At 39.6% G+C, this 18847-nt stretch overlaps 1 protein-coding gene across 1 annotated transcript in view; it reads right to left on the bottom strand.

Moving 5' to 3' along the window:
- Window positions 1-18847, bottom strand: part of LOC124167557 (3 beta-hydroxysteroid dehydrogenase/Delta 5-->4-isomerase type 1) — a 58123-nt gene that overhangs the window by 9134 nt on the left and 30142 nt on the right. Inside the window, exon 3 of the mRNA XM_046545524.1 lies at window positions 534-641. Coding sequence (XP_046401480.1) covers window positions 534-641 — 108 coding nt within the window. The remainder of the gene's footprint in view (window positions 1-533; window positions 642-18847) is intronic.

Below are 18847 nucleotides of genomic sequence, written 5' to 3'. Positions count from 1 at the left end.
ATCTTGCTAGAATTTAGTCAGTCTTTCTCTTTATCATGATGTCTTTATCTTCCATGTGTTTCTTCTCTGATGGTGTTGAATGGATTGTCTTCTCACCACAGAATTCCACTAGTCTTTCCTCTCTTTTATCCACATTCTTCGCTCAAGCTTCCTTCCTCTGTCCCCATCCTTTCCCTCTCCCTAGTAATCATTAATTATGTGTCCCAAGGAAAATAATTATGTGAGAACCAGTTTCATTTTAAGAAAGGAGAAATTTATCCATGGCATAATGAAGTAAGTTCAAAAATACCTATCTATTCTTAATCCATAATTATCTCTTACTTTAATTCAATATTCAAGGCTATCAATGCCGTATTTCTCCAAATATAGTCCCCCCCCCCCTAATTTTGAGGCTTGAGTTTCAGGAAAAAAAATAAAAATGGGTTTGAATATAGTCCCCCCTTGACTTTTACCATGGGCAATTTTAGAAAAAAAAGGGGGGACTATATTCAGACAAATACAGTACATATTTCAACACATTCTGCCATTCTTACCAAGTTTATTCTTATAAGGTTGCCGATCAATAACTCGAATTTCAGTCACACTGTCATCATGCTCTTGCAGTTCTCTAATTATGTGCTGACCAAGGAAGCCACTTCCTCCTGAAAGTAAGCAAAAAATTAATAATTAAATCATGCAATCGCAGCATTTTACTCAAAAGTTTGTCTCTTTCCAAAGGAATTTATTTCGAAATTTAGTGCCCAGGAAATGAGAGAGAAATTCATAATCATACCTATGCATTTCTCAATGGCAGCCAATCAAATATAAGTTAATCAACAGTACGGTCAACAATTAATTTGTCGTTGGTTATTATTATGAACAATCTGCCTGTAAAGTTGAATTTAAAAGGTACTTAAATTAGTCCTGGGGAGATGGAGGTGACCCCTCCCCCAGAAGGTTAATGGCCCCCAGAAAAATTTGACTATGAACTATTTCAGTATTCAGTACACATCAGAAATTTAGTTTCAAATGTGAGAAGTTTAAAAAAAACTGTTTGGAGGAGAAACACTTCATCTAGAAGTGGGGTAACCCCACATACACCCTGAATGTTGGATGGTTCTATTTCCACCCCCTCCCTCCTCAGCAAAATTCCCTGGCTACGCTCATTCTTATGCCACATTGCTACGAATGTGAACGCTACCAGCTGTTTCCTACTGTGAATTATGGAGAGGACGAGGTACATTCTTTCTCAAAGCTGGTGGGAAAAGGTCTGCTACTGGCTAAATACTCCACATTGAGTCGATCTGTCCAGTAGGGCTCGGAATTTCAGTCTCATTTGCCATATTGGCCACTCTGCCCACCATTTGTTCACCTAACCTGCCCACACAGTTCACCCCCTCTATTATGGGCATTTAGAGGACTTGAGCTGTTGCTAGGACTCTAGAAGTCTATGGAAAGTAACTATACCCAGTGCCTTAGCTGAGGAGGCGGCAATCCGCTCCGGGAGGACTTCTTAAGGGCGCTCAGGTTAGCACACTTTTTTCTATGGATTGGGTGCACTCAAGGGGAGTGAGTGCTCTTTGTGCTGCCACAATAGCAGAGAAGTTTCCACCTGAATGTGACTGCTTCGTGGCTGGTGAGTGTGAGTGCTAAGTCATTTCTTGGAGCGGTCTTTTTGGCTGCTTCCTATCTGAGCACTCACTCATCGCTGATTTTCATGAGCTCAAGTATTAATTTCTACTAGGCCAATTTTGTGTTGCTATATTGTTCAAAAAGCCCCAATGTTGTGTCTGCTCAACTTTTTCCATTCAGGGATGCTGAGAATATTCTATTTGGCAGTCTGCTCCCATCCTGAGTGCAAAGGCGGATTTAGGAGGGGGTCACATGAGTCGTGATCCCCCACCCCCCCAAATTTGTTCAAAATATTTTAGTATGTATTCATTAATTTAATAATTTTTGCATCCTTGTTAAGGAATAAAGGGAGTGCATATGCATGGACACAAGTCCCAAACTTGAGTGAAGTTTGAGTTGCATTTATTGCAGAGCGTTGCACTCCCTGCTGCAAAAATGAATGTTCTTCTTTCCTGGGGGCTGTTCCATACTCCGCATTCCATGGACCCCGGTCATGGAATCTTCCCCCCACCCAAATTTGATGCTGAATCTGCTGCTGGCTGAGCGAAAGCTCCCAGCGCTCACTCCCCATGAATGCGCCCATTATGAAGGATTAGAATTCCATATGAAATATGTCGATATCATTTTTCATAACAGTCTTGCTCTGTCAACACTTTTTTTCCAAGGTCGATCGGCTGCTGATATCCCACTGTCAGAATACATTTGGAGCCTGTGGCAGCGTTCCAATTAAGTTACTTCCCACAATTCACATTCGTGAACCACAGCTGTGATGCTATCCAGAAGATTTTTTTTTTCAAAAGGTGTCAACAGATTACATCCCATCCTATGGTCAGAGTTTTTAACATGAAGTATCCAAGGTGCAGGGATCAGGATTCTTCTGAATAATCTTCGCCACTGACAGGCTTTGAAGTGGGGCATTTGGAATAGTAATCCATCACTCAAGTTACTATTACAGAACACCAAAACGTACCATCAAGAGCTGTTCATTGTGCCATGGACCTTCAGCTTGGAGTTTCATAGTTGCCATGGAACCCTTGCAGTTATGAAAATTAAATAATTCAGAGGAGTATTCATATCTGTGGAAAGGTTACCTTAGCAAGGCATAGTACTATTAAATAATTCAATAAATTCATTTAGCATATCTAGAAGTGTAAGAAGGGGAGCGAGACACTCTGGAGTATCGTGGGATGAAATACCCTGCATGTAAAACGTGAGTTTTGGTAATTTTGAAAATAAACACTTGAAAATTACGTTTTGAAGGTGTTCTGAGTTTTTTAATTTCCTGTTATGTATGGAATCATAGGTTTTAAGGATTTTTACGTGTTTCTTCATATTATTGTGAGGAGGTGTTTAGCCTTCAAAACCCCCTCCGTTTATGGGTGAATTTAAATATCTATCATTCGCCCATCGATTACGATGGCCAAAGAGTCTTAGGTTCAATGGCAGAAACATGTGAGGGTCGCCCACCCCCTCTTCTCCCACCCGCATTGCAGAACCACAATTGTAACTTTTATACATCATAAGATGGCATTGTCTGGTGTATGTGCAGAATCAGTTTTAATAAAACGTTCTTAAACTTTGCATGTCACTTGATAATTTTTTTATGACGATAAAAGTATAAAGGTAGCTCAAGATATTTTTTGTGCCCCCCCACCCTCCTCGAGTTTTTTTTCATCTGCCACTGCTTAGGTTGCTTGGGAATATATGCGTTACCCTGGCACTGAAGTCTTCTAAATTATTCAATGAATAAACAGAAGAATTAAATGTTATCAAAGTTCGCTTCAATCATATCTAATTAACATCGACCACAATGCGTAGCCTTCACGTTGAATACATGCGAGATAAGACATTGCTACTTTATACATCACCTCTCCCTTTACCTTTAAACTGTGGCCTTCGTGATTTAAAATTATTTGACGAAGTATTTAAATGCGCCAGCGGCGGATAAATATGTGGGGCACTCGCATTGCCGAATATTGCAGAACCACAATAGTAACTTTATTATATCATAAGATGGCATTAAATATATGCATAATCAGCTAAAATACAACTTTCTAAAACCAAGAATGTGACTTGATTATTTTTTTATTACAATAAAAGGAAAGGTAGCTCAAGATATCTTTTGCACCCCACCCCCTTGAGTTTTTTCTGTATTCGCCACTGAAATGCGCTGAAGTAATTTACTCGATTTTTACAGTTACTGCTTCCGTATTTATCGATGAAATGTAATTTGTAGCAATGCATGCGATCGCGAATTGGAATCCATATCGAATCAGACGCTCTCTTCCTGAGAAGTTGAATGGGCCATTGCTATTCCTTTTTTCTCATCCATTTTAAATGTTTTCAAAGTGTCTTCTTTTCTCGCCCGTAAATGTGATGAAATTTCTTCTTTTATATTTTAAGAATGATGGAATGTTGGTCAAAACTTATGCGTATTATTTTTATTTTTTCTTTCTTTGGGAACGCATGCGATTAAGCATAACGATAGATTTTCCACCTCTTTACAATTAATTTTAGATGTATACAATTGATAAAAAAGCAACGGTAAAATTGACGTTTTTACCTCGAAATCTTTGTCACATAACGTACTAAAATAGTTTTAAAAATATTAAAATTATCATGGGAATCCCCGAAGCGAGTTAATGATCTGCTTATCATGAGTCGCAGACTAACCAATGGAAAAAACTCACAAAAAAATCCCCAACTTGCATGTGGTAACTGTAAAGAGAAATGCGTGAATAATGCCGCAGGACACGCACGAATAGGATCATGCCTCAATTCATTCACAGCGATCCCTCTAGAATGACCCGCCCACCAAGGCGGTTGCTAAGGACAACGAAACTGGTTTATTGATTTTTTTATGAAGCTATGCTATAGCACAGTCACCGTGGCTGCAAATTGAAATTTTCTGTGAAGAAAAATAGCGCGAGCATCCGCGTGATCTTGTGAGAAGGCACGCCACCATTTTGAATAAATTTTGTGATTATTATTACCCTCTATTGTGTTCATTGACATCCCATTTTGGTATACCCGAGAGCACCCTAAAAATTCTGGGGAGACATTTAAAAAGGTCGATGTCCGAATCTATCGTATTTTCTAATGTCTATATGGTCTGGTTGCGCTCTACAGGTTTTCGCGCCCAAAAAGGTATTACCGCTTTATAATTTTCAATACTTTATTCAAAATGTTCAAATTTTTATTGGCTCTTTTGGTGATTCCAGTAAATGCCAATGTTTCCTCAAATATCTTGTTAACTGAACATCATGATATAAATAAAATATCGGCGACTGGAACCATGTTTTGTAAGCTCGGTTCATTTCTATTCTGGGTGGTCGGATGGTTTTCAATCCCTCTGTGCAAAACAGACGTTTTGAAGAATCTCTTTCGAAATACCAATCGAAACACATCAAACCAACTCACGAAACGCATTGGCGTTGTATATAGAACTGGCGATGTTAAAACTTGAGTTGGAAAACCTTATTTGAATGATCACCATTTTTATATTTTCCCATTATCATTACGAGAGGGCGGTCGCTCCATCAACTCACAATCTTCCATTTTTCTCTGTGCTTATTTGATAGGTATTGAAAAATTAATGCCGTGCATGAAACCGATAGATTTTAGGAGAGTTTACATTTCGCTGCGGTCTGCACAAATTAATGGATGAAGTAGCGATCGAAAAAAAACATTCGTTGGCTAATGTCTGTTTTCATGAAGCGCAATTTACTTTTTGATGTCATTGGACGCATGAAAGCGGTGTTTTGAAAGCATGAAAAGTTTGAAATACTTATTTGGCTTGTAACTCAACCTCTGTGTAACCTCCTAATGCGTGAAAGCAGATAAATGATAGCGATAGTAACGCAGCTCAAGGTATGAAAGGGGCTCATCTAATCGAGGAACGGAGCTAAGTTGTGTTACCATTAATGAGTATACGGCAAGCACGATTCCTACAGTCGTTTCTTGATTTCTCTTTCTTAATAAAAACTGCGCGTGGATGCGTTTGAACCAATTCTCATTCCAAGCGCTTCATAGCGTTAGTGGCATGAGTGATTCGATTCAAAATCGCATTTTACCGCTCTTCTTCTGCAACCTTATGGCTGTGAGATGCACTTCAGTCTGCTGCAACAGCTTAGGTTGTCGCGCTTGGGGGTGATATTCGGCCGTTTCTGGGCCCCATTATTCAGAAGGCCTAAATGTTTATCAGAGGAAATAATGGCCGCGGTAAAGACCTTCCTCCCGAAATAAGTTGAGAATCAGAACGCAAGTCCTTCAGTTTATGGTGCGAATTAGAGGAAAAAAGGACCACCAATTTCTATAGAAGGGTTGATCCAGAGGCGTAACTATGAGGGGGATAGATACCCTAAGCCTCAGAGAGGTAAAACAAATATTTAAAACTATTGTTCAGTTTTGATATAACCAATGATTATAACTTTATCCGCTTAAAGTTAAATTTTAAGTGCCAAAGTGAGGTAAAATGTACTTCCAGGTATGCCTTATTTCAAAAATTTTCCCTGACCCCCCTCGCGCGCGCCCTCAGGGCCCCTTTATTGTCGTCCAAAAGCATATTCCTAGTTACGTCGCTGGGTTGATCAGTCTTGATTAAATGGGCAGAAGTCCTCGCTTAGAGTTACATAGTTGGATGAACCGGTCGGAAGCCTCTGGGGTAAAAAGTCAAATTAGAGATAGGTGGTTACAGTGGCGCAGCGAGGGGGGGGGGGGTTTTGGGGGATAAAACCCCCCAGATTTCAGAGAAATTTTTAAGTTCAATCCATTTTACTTATTTGGATCAGTATTACTTGTAGAATAGTATTAGGATTTATCAAATATCCCTCAGAAAGCCGTAAAACTCGCCATTTTGAACCATTATTCTTCAATTTTTTCTGGAGGAGGGCCCCCGCAACTCCTGCTTACCCTGGTGAGTATGCAATACCCCCACACCCGTAAGTATTAGTTGCGCCTAAAACCCCCCCTAGCCTTAATTCCTAGCTGCGCCCCTGGGTGGTTGTATTACCTATTCTATTCACCAGGGACGCCGACTTACAAAAAATATTGGGGGGGGCCCAAACCGGGGATCTTTCACCGGGAAATTTTATAAGTAGTGAGTTTTAAGTTTTTTAATCATTTTCGAAGAGTCATATGATCAAAATTAGAACAATAAGAACTCTAATCTCGATATCTGGACACTCCGGGGAAAATCGACAAGCCTGACACTTTTTTCCTCACACCCATAACGAATTATTGAGGGGGCTCGGGCCCCCTCAAGCCCCATGGAGTCGGCGCCACTGCTATTCACATAATGGACGAGCTTCAACGTTTCCACTTGAGGTTTTTTTCACTTTTATCGCAAATTTCTCACTCCGTACAATACCTTCTCACACCGTCTTCGTATTGTGTATTTTTCCTTCGAAAATGAAGTTCATTCCGTTTCATGGTCTACTGATATTTATCCTAATTTCTTCAAATATATTGATATTTCTAACGTTTAAAGTCAATTTACGTGGGAGTAATAATAAGTGGAGATTGGTGTCTAGAGAATTTCCGTACTTCTTGAAAAAGGAATTGCCCTCGACACTGCACATTTATCATTCTGAGAACGCAGCTTTGCAAAATCATATTTTTTTAATTGGAAAAAGTGGCTCTGAAAGAATTAATCAATCATCACTAGGTACATCGTAAGCTTTAAGAGAGGAAAAATCTCAAATTAAGACTGCATATGCGTAAAAATCATTTACGTTGGACTGGAATTTCCGCCAATTCATTGCGACTCGGGAAAGTTTTCTCTTACAAGATTAACAAAGAAACTAGTAAACGATTCTTGGGTTATTTCGCTAGTGATCCCGTTTTGAGATGGGTGGGGAGATAATTGAAGGAATCCATCCCGAAATCTTTAGAGGTTCCCATGACGAATTAGTACAATAATTAAAATGAAGCAATGAAATATAAAGTACTTCATGAAAATGAATAAGTATAATAGTGAATTATCAAGGTGCACTGACGTGTCGAATAATCAGAAGTATAAGACACAACTTTATTTTTGGAATTTAATCTTCTTGGATTTATATTTCAATTAAATTCCACGGCAGTTTCATTGGCGTTTTAATGGGTGTTTTCAGGATAGGAACCTCAAAATGTTAACTGGAACTTCGGCAAAACTGTCTAGAACTGTCTTTCTACGTATATACCAACGCAGAAGATACCCCGAGTAACAAGCTACGTCTCGTTCACTTTTCTGCAGAAACCTTCATCCAGGGAAAAAAAGGTGAACAAGAGAACTATATTTATGAGGCTTTGCTTAGCTCTCAGCAAAGAAATTCCGGCTTCACCTACATAGATATATGGTCACAGTTTATCACAATATCAGGCGGAATGATTTAATGAAGTGGGAAATGGATTTTCAGATGCATAAATGTAATAATTAGTTGTGGAGTAAATCGTCCAGAACAGCATGAATATCTTAAAGGAACTGCTTTGACAAAGGGAGCGTTCATCAAAATGAAATGGTTGTAAACATGATAGGAAGAATGTAAATGGTCAAAAATCTAGCATGGAGTGACTCATTGTACCGAATAACTGTAGGCACGAATGGGGATGCAGATGGTAAGGTGAACTGAGAGTATTACGAAAGTCTCATCTACATCTACATAATACCCTGCGAGCCACCTCTAGGGTGTTTGGCAGGGGGTGATCAATCACCAGCATGCATTTGGACTCCCACATACACACCACACCGTCCAAAAAACGTCCCGTATAATAACAAACTCTACTACTATATGCTGTTATAAATAGAATATAGAATAGAAATTCAGAAACATGCATTAAGTTTTACATAGGTTAGTAAGCTACACTACAAGTCATGCAATTTATTTACGAGTTCTATTGCTGCCGTTCTAATCTCTTATTGATCGTGGAAAAAATTACATTCGGAATCTGTCAGTTCTACAATCTATCTCTCTTATTTTATTTATATGATCTGATCTTCCGTAGTATGTTGGCGTCCGCAAGATATGGTTAACTTCGGCTGAAAAGACACAGCTCTTGAATTTATCTAAAAGGTTTAGTCTATTTTTCAATCTACGGTCCGACAGAGATTCCCATCCGAGTTTATCTAAGAGGTCAGTTACACTAACAAGACTGTCGTATCGACCTTTCACATACCTGGCAGCTCTTCTTTGCACGCGTTCTAACTCTGTTATTAAGCCTTTTTCATGAGGGTCCCAAACACTGGCAGCGTATTCCAAATGTGGCCTAACGAGGGAAAAGTAGCTAATTTCTCTCACTTTGTCGTCGCACTTTCCTAATATTCTTTTAACAAAACCCATTTTACGATTAGCTTGACCACTTATTTCTCGAATATGTTTATTCCACGATAGATCATTATTGAGTCTAACCCCTAGATATTTCACGGATTCAACTGCCTTTAACTGGGTGCCCCGAATGATATAGTTACGCTGTAGGGAGCTATTCTTCTTCCAGAAATTCATTACGACGCATTTTTCCAAATTTAATTATAACTGCCAAGCATCGCACCAAGCTTGGATAGCAGCAAGGTCATTCGTTAGTTCATCTATATCTTTGCTGGAACGGATTTCTCTGTAAACTACAGCGTCGTCTGCAAATAATCGTAACTTACTCTGCACTACTTCGCCAATGTCGTTTATATAAAGAAGGAATAGGAGTGGGCCTATGACACTACCCTGAGGAACGCCAGAAGTGACTCTAACCTCACTGGAGACTGCACCGTCTAGTACTACTCTTTGGACGCGGTCGCTCAAAAATTCTCTTATCCAGGAAATGACATCTTCGTCTAGACCATAAGATTTCAGTTTTATTATTAACTTTCCGTGGGGTACTTTATCAAATGCCTTTTTGAAATCAAGAAAAATCGCGTCTACTGGAATGTTGTCTTCCCCGGAGACTAAAATATCGTGGGCGAAAAGCGCTAACTGAGTTTCGCACGATCTGCTTTTCCTGAATCCATGTTGAGTTCCCATTAATAAGTTTTGCGCGTCTAGGTGTTTCATTACCGAGCTGACTACGATGTGTTCAAGGACCTTGCATGAGATGGACGTTAAAGATATCGGCCTGTAATTAGATGGCTGTTCCTTGTCTCCACTTTTAAATATTGGTGTTACATTATCAATTTTCCAGTCATTAGATACTTCGCGTTGCTTGATGGATTTACTGAATATTAACTGCAAGTAGGGGGAAATTTCTGAGGCTAGTTCTCTATATACGCGAGAAGGGATTTCGTCTGGACCTGGTGATTTATTTGGACTGAGCGATTTCAATATATTTTCTATTCCGAGCGTACTAATGTCAATAGCTGGCATCTTATGTATACAGGGATTGTCATCGGTCTCGGGTGAGTTCTCGGAAGGCTCGGTGAACACGCTCTTGAAGTAGGAATTTAATAAATTGGCTTTATTGTAACTGATTGTCAACACATCTCCATTGTCGTTTCTCAGTGAAAATACGGTAGTTCGTTTACCTTGAACTTCCCTAACATATGACCAAAATGCTTTTGGATTATCCTGTAATTGCTCTACTAGTGTTTTTCTTTTAAAATTCGTGAATGCTTTCCTAAACGCTTCCTTCGTGGCGGCTTTAGTCATCCTATATTTTTTTATTATTAGCTCGCGTTCATTAGCGGATAAATCCGTGCTGACTTTTTCCATTTCAAGTCCTAGAGGATGGATTAGTAGTGTGTTTTTGGTGAGGTGGGCCGAGTGTATACTCATTTTATTGGGCATTCATAAATGAGCAAGTACACGAAATGAACTCGTTACCCCTCATGTACATGCAAACCTACGATCCACCGACAGATGTGTATGGTAGGGGGGACTCTTGCGGTAGCTTTCGTTATAGGCTCCCCTAGGTTAACATTTCACGAGATTTTTAGCTCTACGGAGTTCTTTTTCTTAAAGGAGTTCTTTTCCTAAAGGATGTATTGATGCATGTGAACTATGTAAAACCTGGCATTTGAACGGTGGTGAAATTTAGATTAATTGCTATGGCAAAAAATTTCTCTAGATCGGGAGGCAAACCGCGAACCTTTCGCGGACTGTGTAATGAGTGGTAGTAGTCTACGCAGCTGTTCAGTTCCATTTTCGCTCGGGGAAAATACATTCCTAGACAATTAATATGCATTTACCTCCATTCACAGCATAAGTTTGGAATAACTCTCACATACTCTATACACTGCTAAGCCGTTGAATGTAGTTCATATATTGGTCCGAAAAGAACTTCAACAGGCTATATAGTTTCCTAAACTATATTTCCCTCTTTTTTGCACAACCCAAAATTTGCACAAATTCGGCCGCGAAAAATGCACTATGCACTGCTCTGCTGAATTTTCTGCGGTAACCTTCGGAACTGTCGCGTCCGCTTTGACCGAGCTTGCTCGTGTGCCCATCAGCGAATTCCTTTCTCGGTCATAAGGGTCTGAAACCCATTCCGTGAATTGCGGGCGGATAACCCTTAAACCTTTTTCCTGGAATAGGGGCATTGTGCGTTGACCACGGTAGCTCGCTCAGTGAGAGCTCAAACTGCAGAAGGAAGATAAGACGCTCGGACAAAATCTCGTTATTGCTCAACCCCTTCCACCACTGCACAGCGTGGGGCTCGATGGCCAGTCCTACCTCCTCGAAACTTCTTCGGTCATTAGGCACGTCGTTACCCACCAACGTCAAAGGCATAGATGGCTCTGTGAGGCTAGTGTTCATGGTACTGTATGCGAGAGAAGTGCTTATGTGGATTTCGTGTGTGATACATCAGTCAGCGAGAAGAGATACGGTGATATTGGAAGTGTTCTGGTTTCCAGTCCTGGTGAGTTTTATACACATTGTATCAGCTCTTTAATAACTTTAATTACCAACCTCTGTAACTATAGCGGGAATGCTCGTTTTTCGTACTCCCACACGTTTTTGTCTCACTCTGGCGTATTTATGGCTAACCCATGCCTCACATTTGTACGTGCGTCATTGTGGTAGCGTCTTATATTAAGTGACTTGTAGCTAAGTACATGTTGGATAGAATTCTCATTCCTGATAAATGCTCAAGAGGTGGTTCGTACGGTATTATTTAGCCGCCTTGGGCGAATGTTTTTACTTAATATTATAAGGAATGGACATTTGTTGCGGCAGCTCTTGGGGATAAATTTTTCCCGACGGGTAGAAGGACTTACTGAATGAAGGGACTTTTGGAAGTTAAGCTGTTAAGATATAATAATGGCAGACTTGGGCGTAGCCAAGGGAACTACATTCCTACCATTGTGTTATTCGCCTGGCCCTTGGCAACGCCCAAACACAAGTTCCCTTGAAGCCACCCGGGAAGAACCTTTTGCGAACCCTGGCCACGCCCTTGTTAGCAATGAATTTCTATAGGCAAAAATTCTGAGGAAATAAAGCCAAATTCATTAAGTCTTTCAAGAATATAGCCAAGAGAAGGAAGGGAGGACAGCTGTATCCCCTCCAAAATGAAGTTGTTCAAATATGTCATTTACAGCCTGCTGGACAAGGCCAAACACAAGTTCCGTGGAAACCCCGCGCAGAAGGATCTACTACCAATCCTGGCAACGCCCATGAGGGCAGAACATATCAATGGGTACAAATTAAATAAAATGAAGTTGACTTCGGCGCATTAGCAAGCCGTAATCATGCCCTTAAACTCATCAAATTCTTAAGTGGACGCATCACCCCGACTCGATCGCTCGTTTTTCACGACATAATTCTGGCTCAAAACTCAACTTATCGTTTTGAAATTTTCTGGGTATTTATTTTGGACCTCTGTGAACTTATACCTGGATCAAAAATGCAGTAATTTCTTCTCTTTATTTTCACCGTGATGAAATTTTAATATTTGAGATGCGGGTAAATTCTGAATAGGGTGTAATCAAGACATTTTAAAAATCATTGCGTAAACTTCGAATTATTAAGCCGATAGGAAAAATACAACACGTCGAGCGGTAGTGATGCGAACATCATTCCGTAACATATTCCTGTGATTTCCCCCGTCCTCACATCTGTCACCTATTGTCCGTTTCTGACCCTTGAGATGATGTAAGTGCAACATAATATAGTTTAAATTATACGAATTTTCTTGTGTTCTGAAGTATAATTTTGACAAACTCGTGTAAAGTGTCAATGGTAGTATAATTTTTAAGTATGCGTACATTTTTTGGACCGTGCGGTGTGCATGTGGGAATCCGATTGCATACTGCATGCTGGTGATTGATCACCCCCCTGCCAAACGCCCTAGAATTGGCTCCCAGGGTATGATGTAGATGAAGTAGAGAGATAGATAAAGTAATTTACATTGTTAATGAATTTTATTTCCGTGAATAATAAAAGAAATCTGTGATCAGCTTTTCGTCGCAGTTCTCGAGTACGTGGTCTGATAAGAATCGGTAGCTGTATTGTGTCTCTTTTCTCTGTATACATAAGATGCCAGCTATTGACATTAGTACGCTCGGAATAGAAAATATATTGAAATCGCTTAGTCCAAATAAATCACCTGGTCCAGACGAAATCCCTGCTCGCGTATATAAAGAACTAGCCTCAGAAATTGCCCCTTACTTGCAGTTAATATTCAGTAAATCCATCAAGCAACACGAAGTACCTAATGACTGGAAAATCGCTAATGTAACGCCAATATTTAAAAGTGGAGACAAGGAACAGCCATCTAATTACAGGCCGATATCTTTAACGTCCATCTCTTGCAAAGTCCTTGAACACATCGTAGTCAGCTCGGTAATGAAACACCTAGACGCGCAAAACTTATTAATGGGAACTCAACATGGATTCAGGAAAAGCAGATCGTGCGAAACTCAGTTAGCGCTTTTCGCCCACGATATTTTAGTCTCCGGGGAAGACAACATTCCAGTAGACGCGATTTTTCTTGATTTCAAAAAGGCATTTGATAAAGTACCCCACGGAAAGTTAATAATAAAACTGAAATCTTATGGTCTAGACGAAGATGTCATTTCCTGGATAAGAGAATTTTTGAGCGACCGCGTCCAAAGAGTAGTACTAGACGGTGCAGTCTCCAGTGAGGTTAGAGTCACTTCTGGCGTTCCTCAGGGTAGTGTCATAGGCCCACTCCTATTCCTTCTTTATATAAACGACATTGGCGAAGTAGTGCAGAGTAAGTTACGATTATTTGCAGACGACGCTGTAGTTTACAGAGAAATCCGTTCCAGCAAAGATATAGATGAACTAACGAATGACCTTGCTGCTATCCAAGCTTGGTGCGATGCTTGGCAGTTATAATTAAATTTGGAAAAATGCGTCGTAATGAATTTCTGGAAGAAGAATAGCTCCCTACAGCGTAACTATATCATTCGGGGCACCCAGTTAAAGGCAGTTGAATCCGTGAAATATCTAGGGGTTAGACTCAATAATGATCTATCGTGGAATAAACATATTCGAGAAATAAGTGGTCAAGCTAATCGTAAAATGGGTTTTGTTAAAAGAATATTAGGAAAGTGCGACGACAAAGTGAGAGAAATTAGCTACTTTTCCCTCGTTAGGCCACATTTGGAATACGCTGCCAGTGTTTGGGACCCTCATGAAAAAGGCTTAATAACAGAGTTAGAACGCGTGCAAAGAAGAGCTGCCAGGCATGTGAAAGGTCGATACGATAGTCTTGTTAGTGTAACTGACCTCTTAGATAAACTCGGATGGGAATCTCTGTCGGACCGTAGATTGAAAAATAGACTAAACCTTTTAGATAAATTCAAGAGCAGTGTCTTTTCTGACGAAGTTAACAATATCTTGCGGACGCCAACGTACTACGGAAGAGCAGATCATATAAATAAAATAAGAGAGATAGATTGCAGAACAGACAGATTCCAAATGTCATTTTTTCCACGAGCAATAAGAGATTATAACGGCAGCAATAGAACTCGTAAATAAATTGCATGACTTGTAGTGTAGGCTACTAACCTATGTAAAACTTAATGCATGTTTCTGAATTTCTATTCTATATTCTATTTATAACAGCATATAGTAGTAGAGTTTGTTATTATACGGGACGTTTTTTGGACGGTGTGGTGTGCATGTGGGAGTCCAACTGCATGCTGCATGCTGGTGATTGATCACCCCCTGCCAAACACCCTAGAGGTGGCTCGCAGGGTATTACGTAGATGTAGATGTATGCCTTCGTTAATACTCTGATGGGCCACAGTCACGATTCATCCTCTTGACTAGTAGTTATCTAATGAAATCCTCGTCATTTCCTGCCTTGATGATTTCGATGACCGCTTCATATAATCGCGCATTGGGTGCCATGCCATCTTTATTCGTTTCCTTCCCTCACTTTCCAGTATACTGGGTCGCGGTGTATCCATCATCTTCATCTCCCGTCGCCATCGATTTCTGCATTTTGCAACTGATCATCCATTGATGTAATTTTTACATTCCAATTCTTTATGAGCTGCTGCGCCCAGAATTGATGTTTTTTACCGCGAGAAAATCGTTAAAAAGAAATTATTGCTATTTTACGTTTCCTTAAATTTTAATTTAAAGATAAATACATTTTTAGCTTCTTTCCTATTCACGCTCTTAAATTCGTTCAATGTTATCTCTCATCTGACAGATTTTATGATAATAGCCTTTTATTCAGTCAATTATAACAAAATGATGGGGGCAGCATTATTGGCAGTTCATTCCATTTCTCTATAAATATTTGAAAAAAATAATAACTATACACTGTTTGTCTTGTGCTTCCTTTGTAGCGTTGTGTTATGTCTGGTGTCAAACTCTTCGCAGTTATTATAAATTAAAAGCTTTCCGATAAAATTTTGATCGCCCAGAACGGTCTCGAATTATTAAGGTGTGTTAGAGTTGGGAAAGAACAGAATTCCTCCGCGGCCCAATTTCTTCAAATATTTCTAGGCGGCCCTGGATAAAATTCCATTGGCATTCGCCCTGGTACCCTCAATGAGACAGTACTTTTGAAAATAAGGACAGTGTGCACGGAGTGATGATAGTTCTGTTACACTCTCACTGAATGTTTTGGGCCTCTTGTAAAATACAGTATTTTATATCTTCTTGCCGAAAGTTTATTTTTCCTTGAACAAAATCAAGGCGTTTCCGCTAAATTTTTTTTTTTTTGCTTGGCCAGACCCAAGGTGATCCATAGTTTCTATCACCATGGGCCAGGCCTACACCCTATGGCTTCTCGTTCTCGGTATATTTCCTGAAAACTAATCGATTTTTACCAGAAATCACTCGTTGTGAGGGTGTTACCAGGTGTGAGTCCGTCGTGTTGTTGGGGCCGCACCGCGGAGGGGGAATGGCAATCTGGAGAAGCAATCACTGCTCTCTTGGCACGAGACACGGACTACCCCGTAGCACCTGGCAACGGCCGCGGTAAATAAAAAAAATTAGCTCAAATGCTCCGGAGAGTTTAATGAAAAAAAATAGGGCGCAATGGACGCCATTCCTCGTTCCTCTGAAGAACTCAAGAGCAAACAGCAGCACATATTACATTGAAATTGAATTGTTTCTTAGTTGCTTCGATGTCTTTTCTGGAGTTAACTTTTCCATTTCATATTTTATGCCACAATTCTTTCCTAATCCTTCTTCCAATCCTTTTTTTAGTCCCTAATATCTCCTGGTCTTGCGCTTTTCTTCAGCCAATTTATTGTTGATTGTGTAATGGCGTTTCTTTGGAAGATATTGCATGCATAAGAATCAAAAAGAATAATGCCTCTCCAGATAGCGCCACTGTAGCGAGGGTGCATGCCGTCATTTGCAATTAATATTTTGGCTAATCATCTCAAAACTTAGATTTTATTTTAATTTCCTCGAACATTTCGTATTTCATCGTGAGTGAGGAAGTGAGAAATAACCAAATTACGCGAAATGAGAAATTCTTAAGCTGTCATAACATTTTATATGGTGTAGTAACGTACGTCGGGTGATCACTTTAACCGCTCAAAAGATACGTGGTCATCATTTTAGTTTTCTTATCTGGTAGGCACTTCGTAAATATTTAAGAGAAGCGGATCTATTTTCGCCGCTTTACTACAAACCAAATTTACATCCAGTGACATGAATATTGAAGTTGGAATCGCTCATGAATAAAAATTCCGTTGCTGAAATGAACATATTTAACGAAGGGGCAAATGGAAACTCTAACTTCTTTAAAAAAATCTAAATTTAATTACTTACCTGCTTTACCGATTATAAATACAGTTACCTTCAGCTTAAATTGAACTTTTTTATCTTTGCTAAAATTTTCAAGGCTATAACCTTGAATATTTCTTTTATTTTGTTTATAAGCCCAATGTAAAGGCCTTAGTGCTGTTTTTGGTGTGACATAAATAAATAAATAAATTATTCCCAAAACACTCTTCTACTGCCATAATTATACGTTAATATTAACCATCATTAGTCTATTTCAAATTTAACCCACTACTATGAATTAAGTAGTAATAGTAGGAATAGCGCTGCGGATAGGAATATGTTTTAGGTTTATGATGCGCGCCTAGAGGCCCTCGAAAAGTATACCTAGGTGAGGAATATGGTGGGAGGGAATAAGGAGGCCCATAGCCGGCATAAGCTTTTTTTTTGCGGCCTAAGGCTGGAATGCTACTGCTAAGACCGCAGCTCAATATCCCATCAGATGGAAACGGTGATGTCAATCAGTGACTTTCATCTCATAACAGCGTCACTTGTAAGTTGAATAAGTACCTGACCTCGATTCCGTATTTTTAATTTGCTCATTTGTCCTATCAGCGTTTTCTATAAATTTTCATTTGAACAGTTTGACCTCGTGTGAGGAGGGATTAAGAAATATGGAACACGTGCGTGATACAAATAGAGTCATCATGTTGGAAGCTTACGTCAAGAGGTCGTTGGGTCAGGGTATTCATGTAATTTAATTAATAGGAATGTATGCTTATGTGTCTATTATGCCATTTTTGACCTTGACTAGTTAGCTTGGATGCTTCTTGTAAACCATATCTCAAGCGCACCAAAGTTAATGGCTTAACTTCCACCTTGGTGTGGCACTTTTATAAATATTTTATAGCACCTTTGAAGGCCCCTCTATTTCTCGGTTCACTTATTGACTTTTTTGGCCATTTTTTAAGAGCGCGAATTACAAAAATTAGAATTGAACACTCAAAACATTTTACTTGAACCTTATCTTTATCCAAATCCTTAACTTATCATGAAATCTTCAAATCAGTCCATCTTACTTTTAAATCATCATCATCCTAAGTCATCGTTTTACCGTATAAGCGTTATTTCACTCATTTTCTCGGAGTCTTAAGTTTGTTTTTTATTTAAATTCTGTTTTTCTTGTCGTATACGTTATTGATTTCTCCCATTGTTGCTTTTTTATTCATTAGTTTGCTCATTTAAATACTCCATCTCGAACTGTCACATTCTACTCGTGATTCTTTCCAGTGGCGCAGCGAGGGGGGTTAGGGGATAAACCCCTACCAGAGCTCAGACATTTTTTAAAGTTAAATCCATTTTACTTAATTGCATTAATATTACTTATATAATTTTGAAAGCATTCATAAAATATCCCTCATAAAGCCGTAAAGCTCACTATTTATCCTAATTTTTATTGGGGACTATGGGTTAGTACGCTCCGCTCACAGATACGTGCACTGGGATTCTTACGAATATGAGTAAAATGATGGAGGAGGGCGTCATTCCATTTTCATCACGTTCGAATATTCATAGGAAAATTCGTCGTAAATAATAGTTGTTTCTCACAATATTGGATTAAGAATTATTTTGTAGCATTTTTAATCACATTAAGTCAGTAGTATTTCGTAAAAATTTTTATGATTGCAATGTTCTTTTTCTGTTTAAACGGGAGGGATCACAGATTTGAGGAATCTCAAGGTACACGCAGGCACAAATTTTGGTCGGGGGTGGAGGAATGCGTGCGGCGGTTAAATGTGAACCTGGGGGGAATCCCGAGCATGCCTACCGCGGTCAGCATCGAAGGTCGTCCGGTTTACCCGCAGCTCCGCTTCCAACTAACTCCATGGTTACGTTCTTCCACAGGACAATGCACCCTTTGTCTGCCGTCCTCCTCAGGTACTCCCCCGACCTCCATCCTCAATTCCCTCAATGAGTTATAACGGTATGCGCCTGGCGAACGATGGGTTTTTGTCGATGAGGTCTTGCGTGCATCGATAGATTCGCTCATGTAAAACTAACCAGCCGCTACCGCGCGATCCAGAGCTAACTCTTTCCTCGTATGTTATTAT

Source organism: Ischnura elegans, chromosome 1 (assembly GCF_921293095.1).
Source record: "Ischnura elegans chromosome 1, ioIscEleg1.1, whole genome shotgun sequence".
Classification (NCBI taxonomy): domain Eukaryota; kingdom Metazoa; phylum Arthropoda; class Insecta; order Odonata; family Coenagrionidae; genus Ischnura; species Ischnura elegans.
The sequence above is the reverse complement of the archived record's forward strand: the minus strand, read 5'-3'. Positions and strand labels throughout refer to the sequence as shown.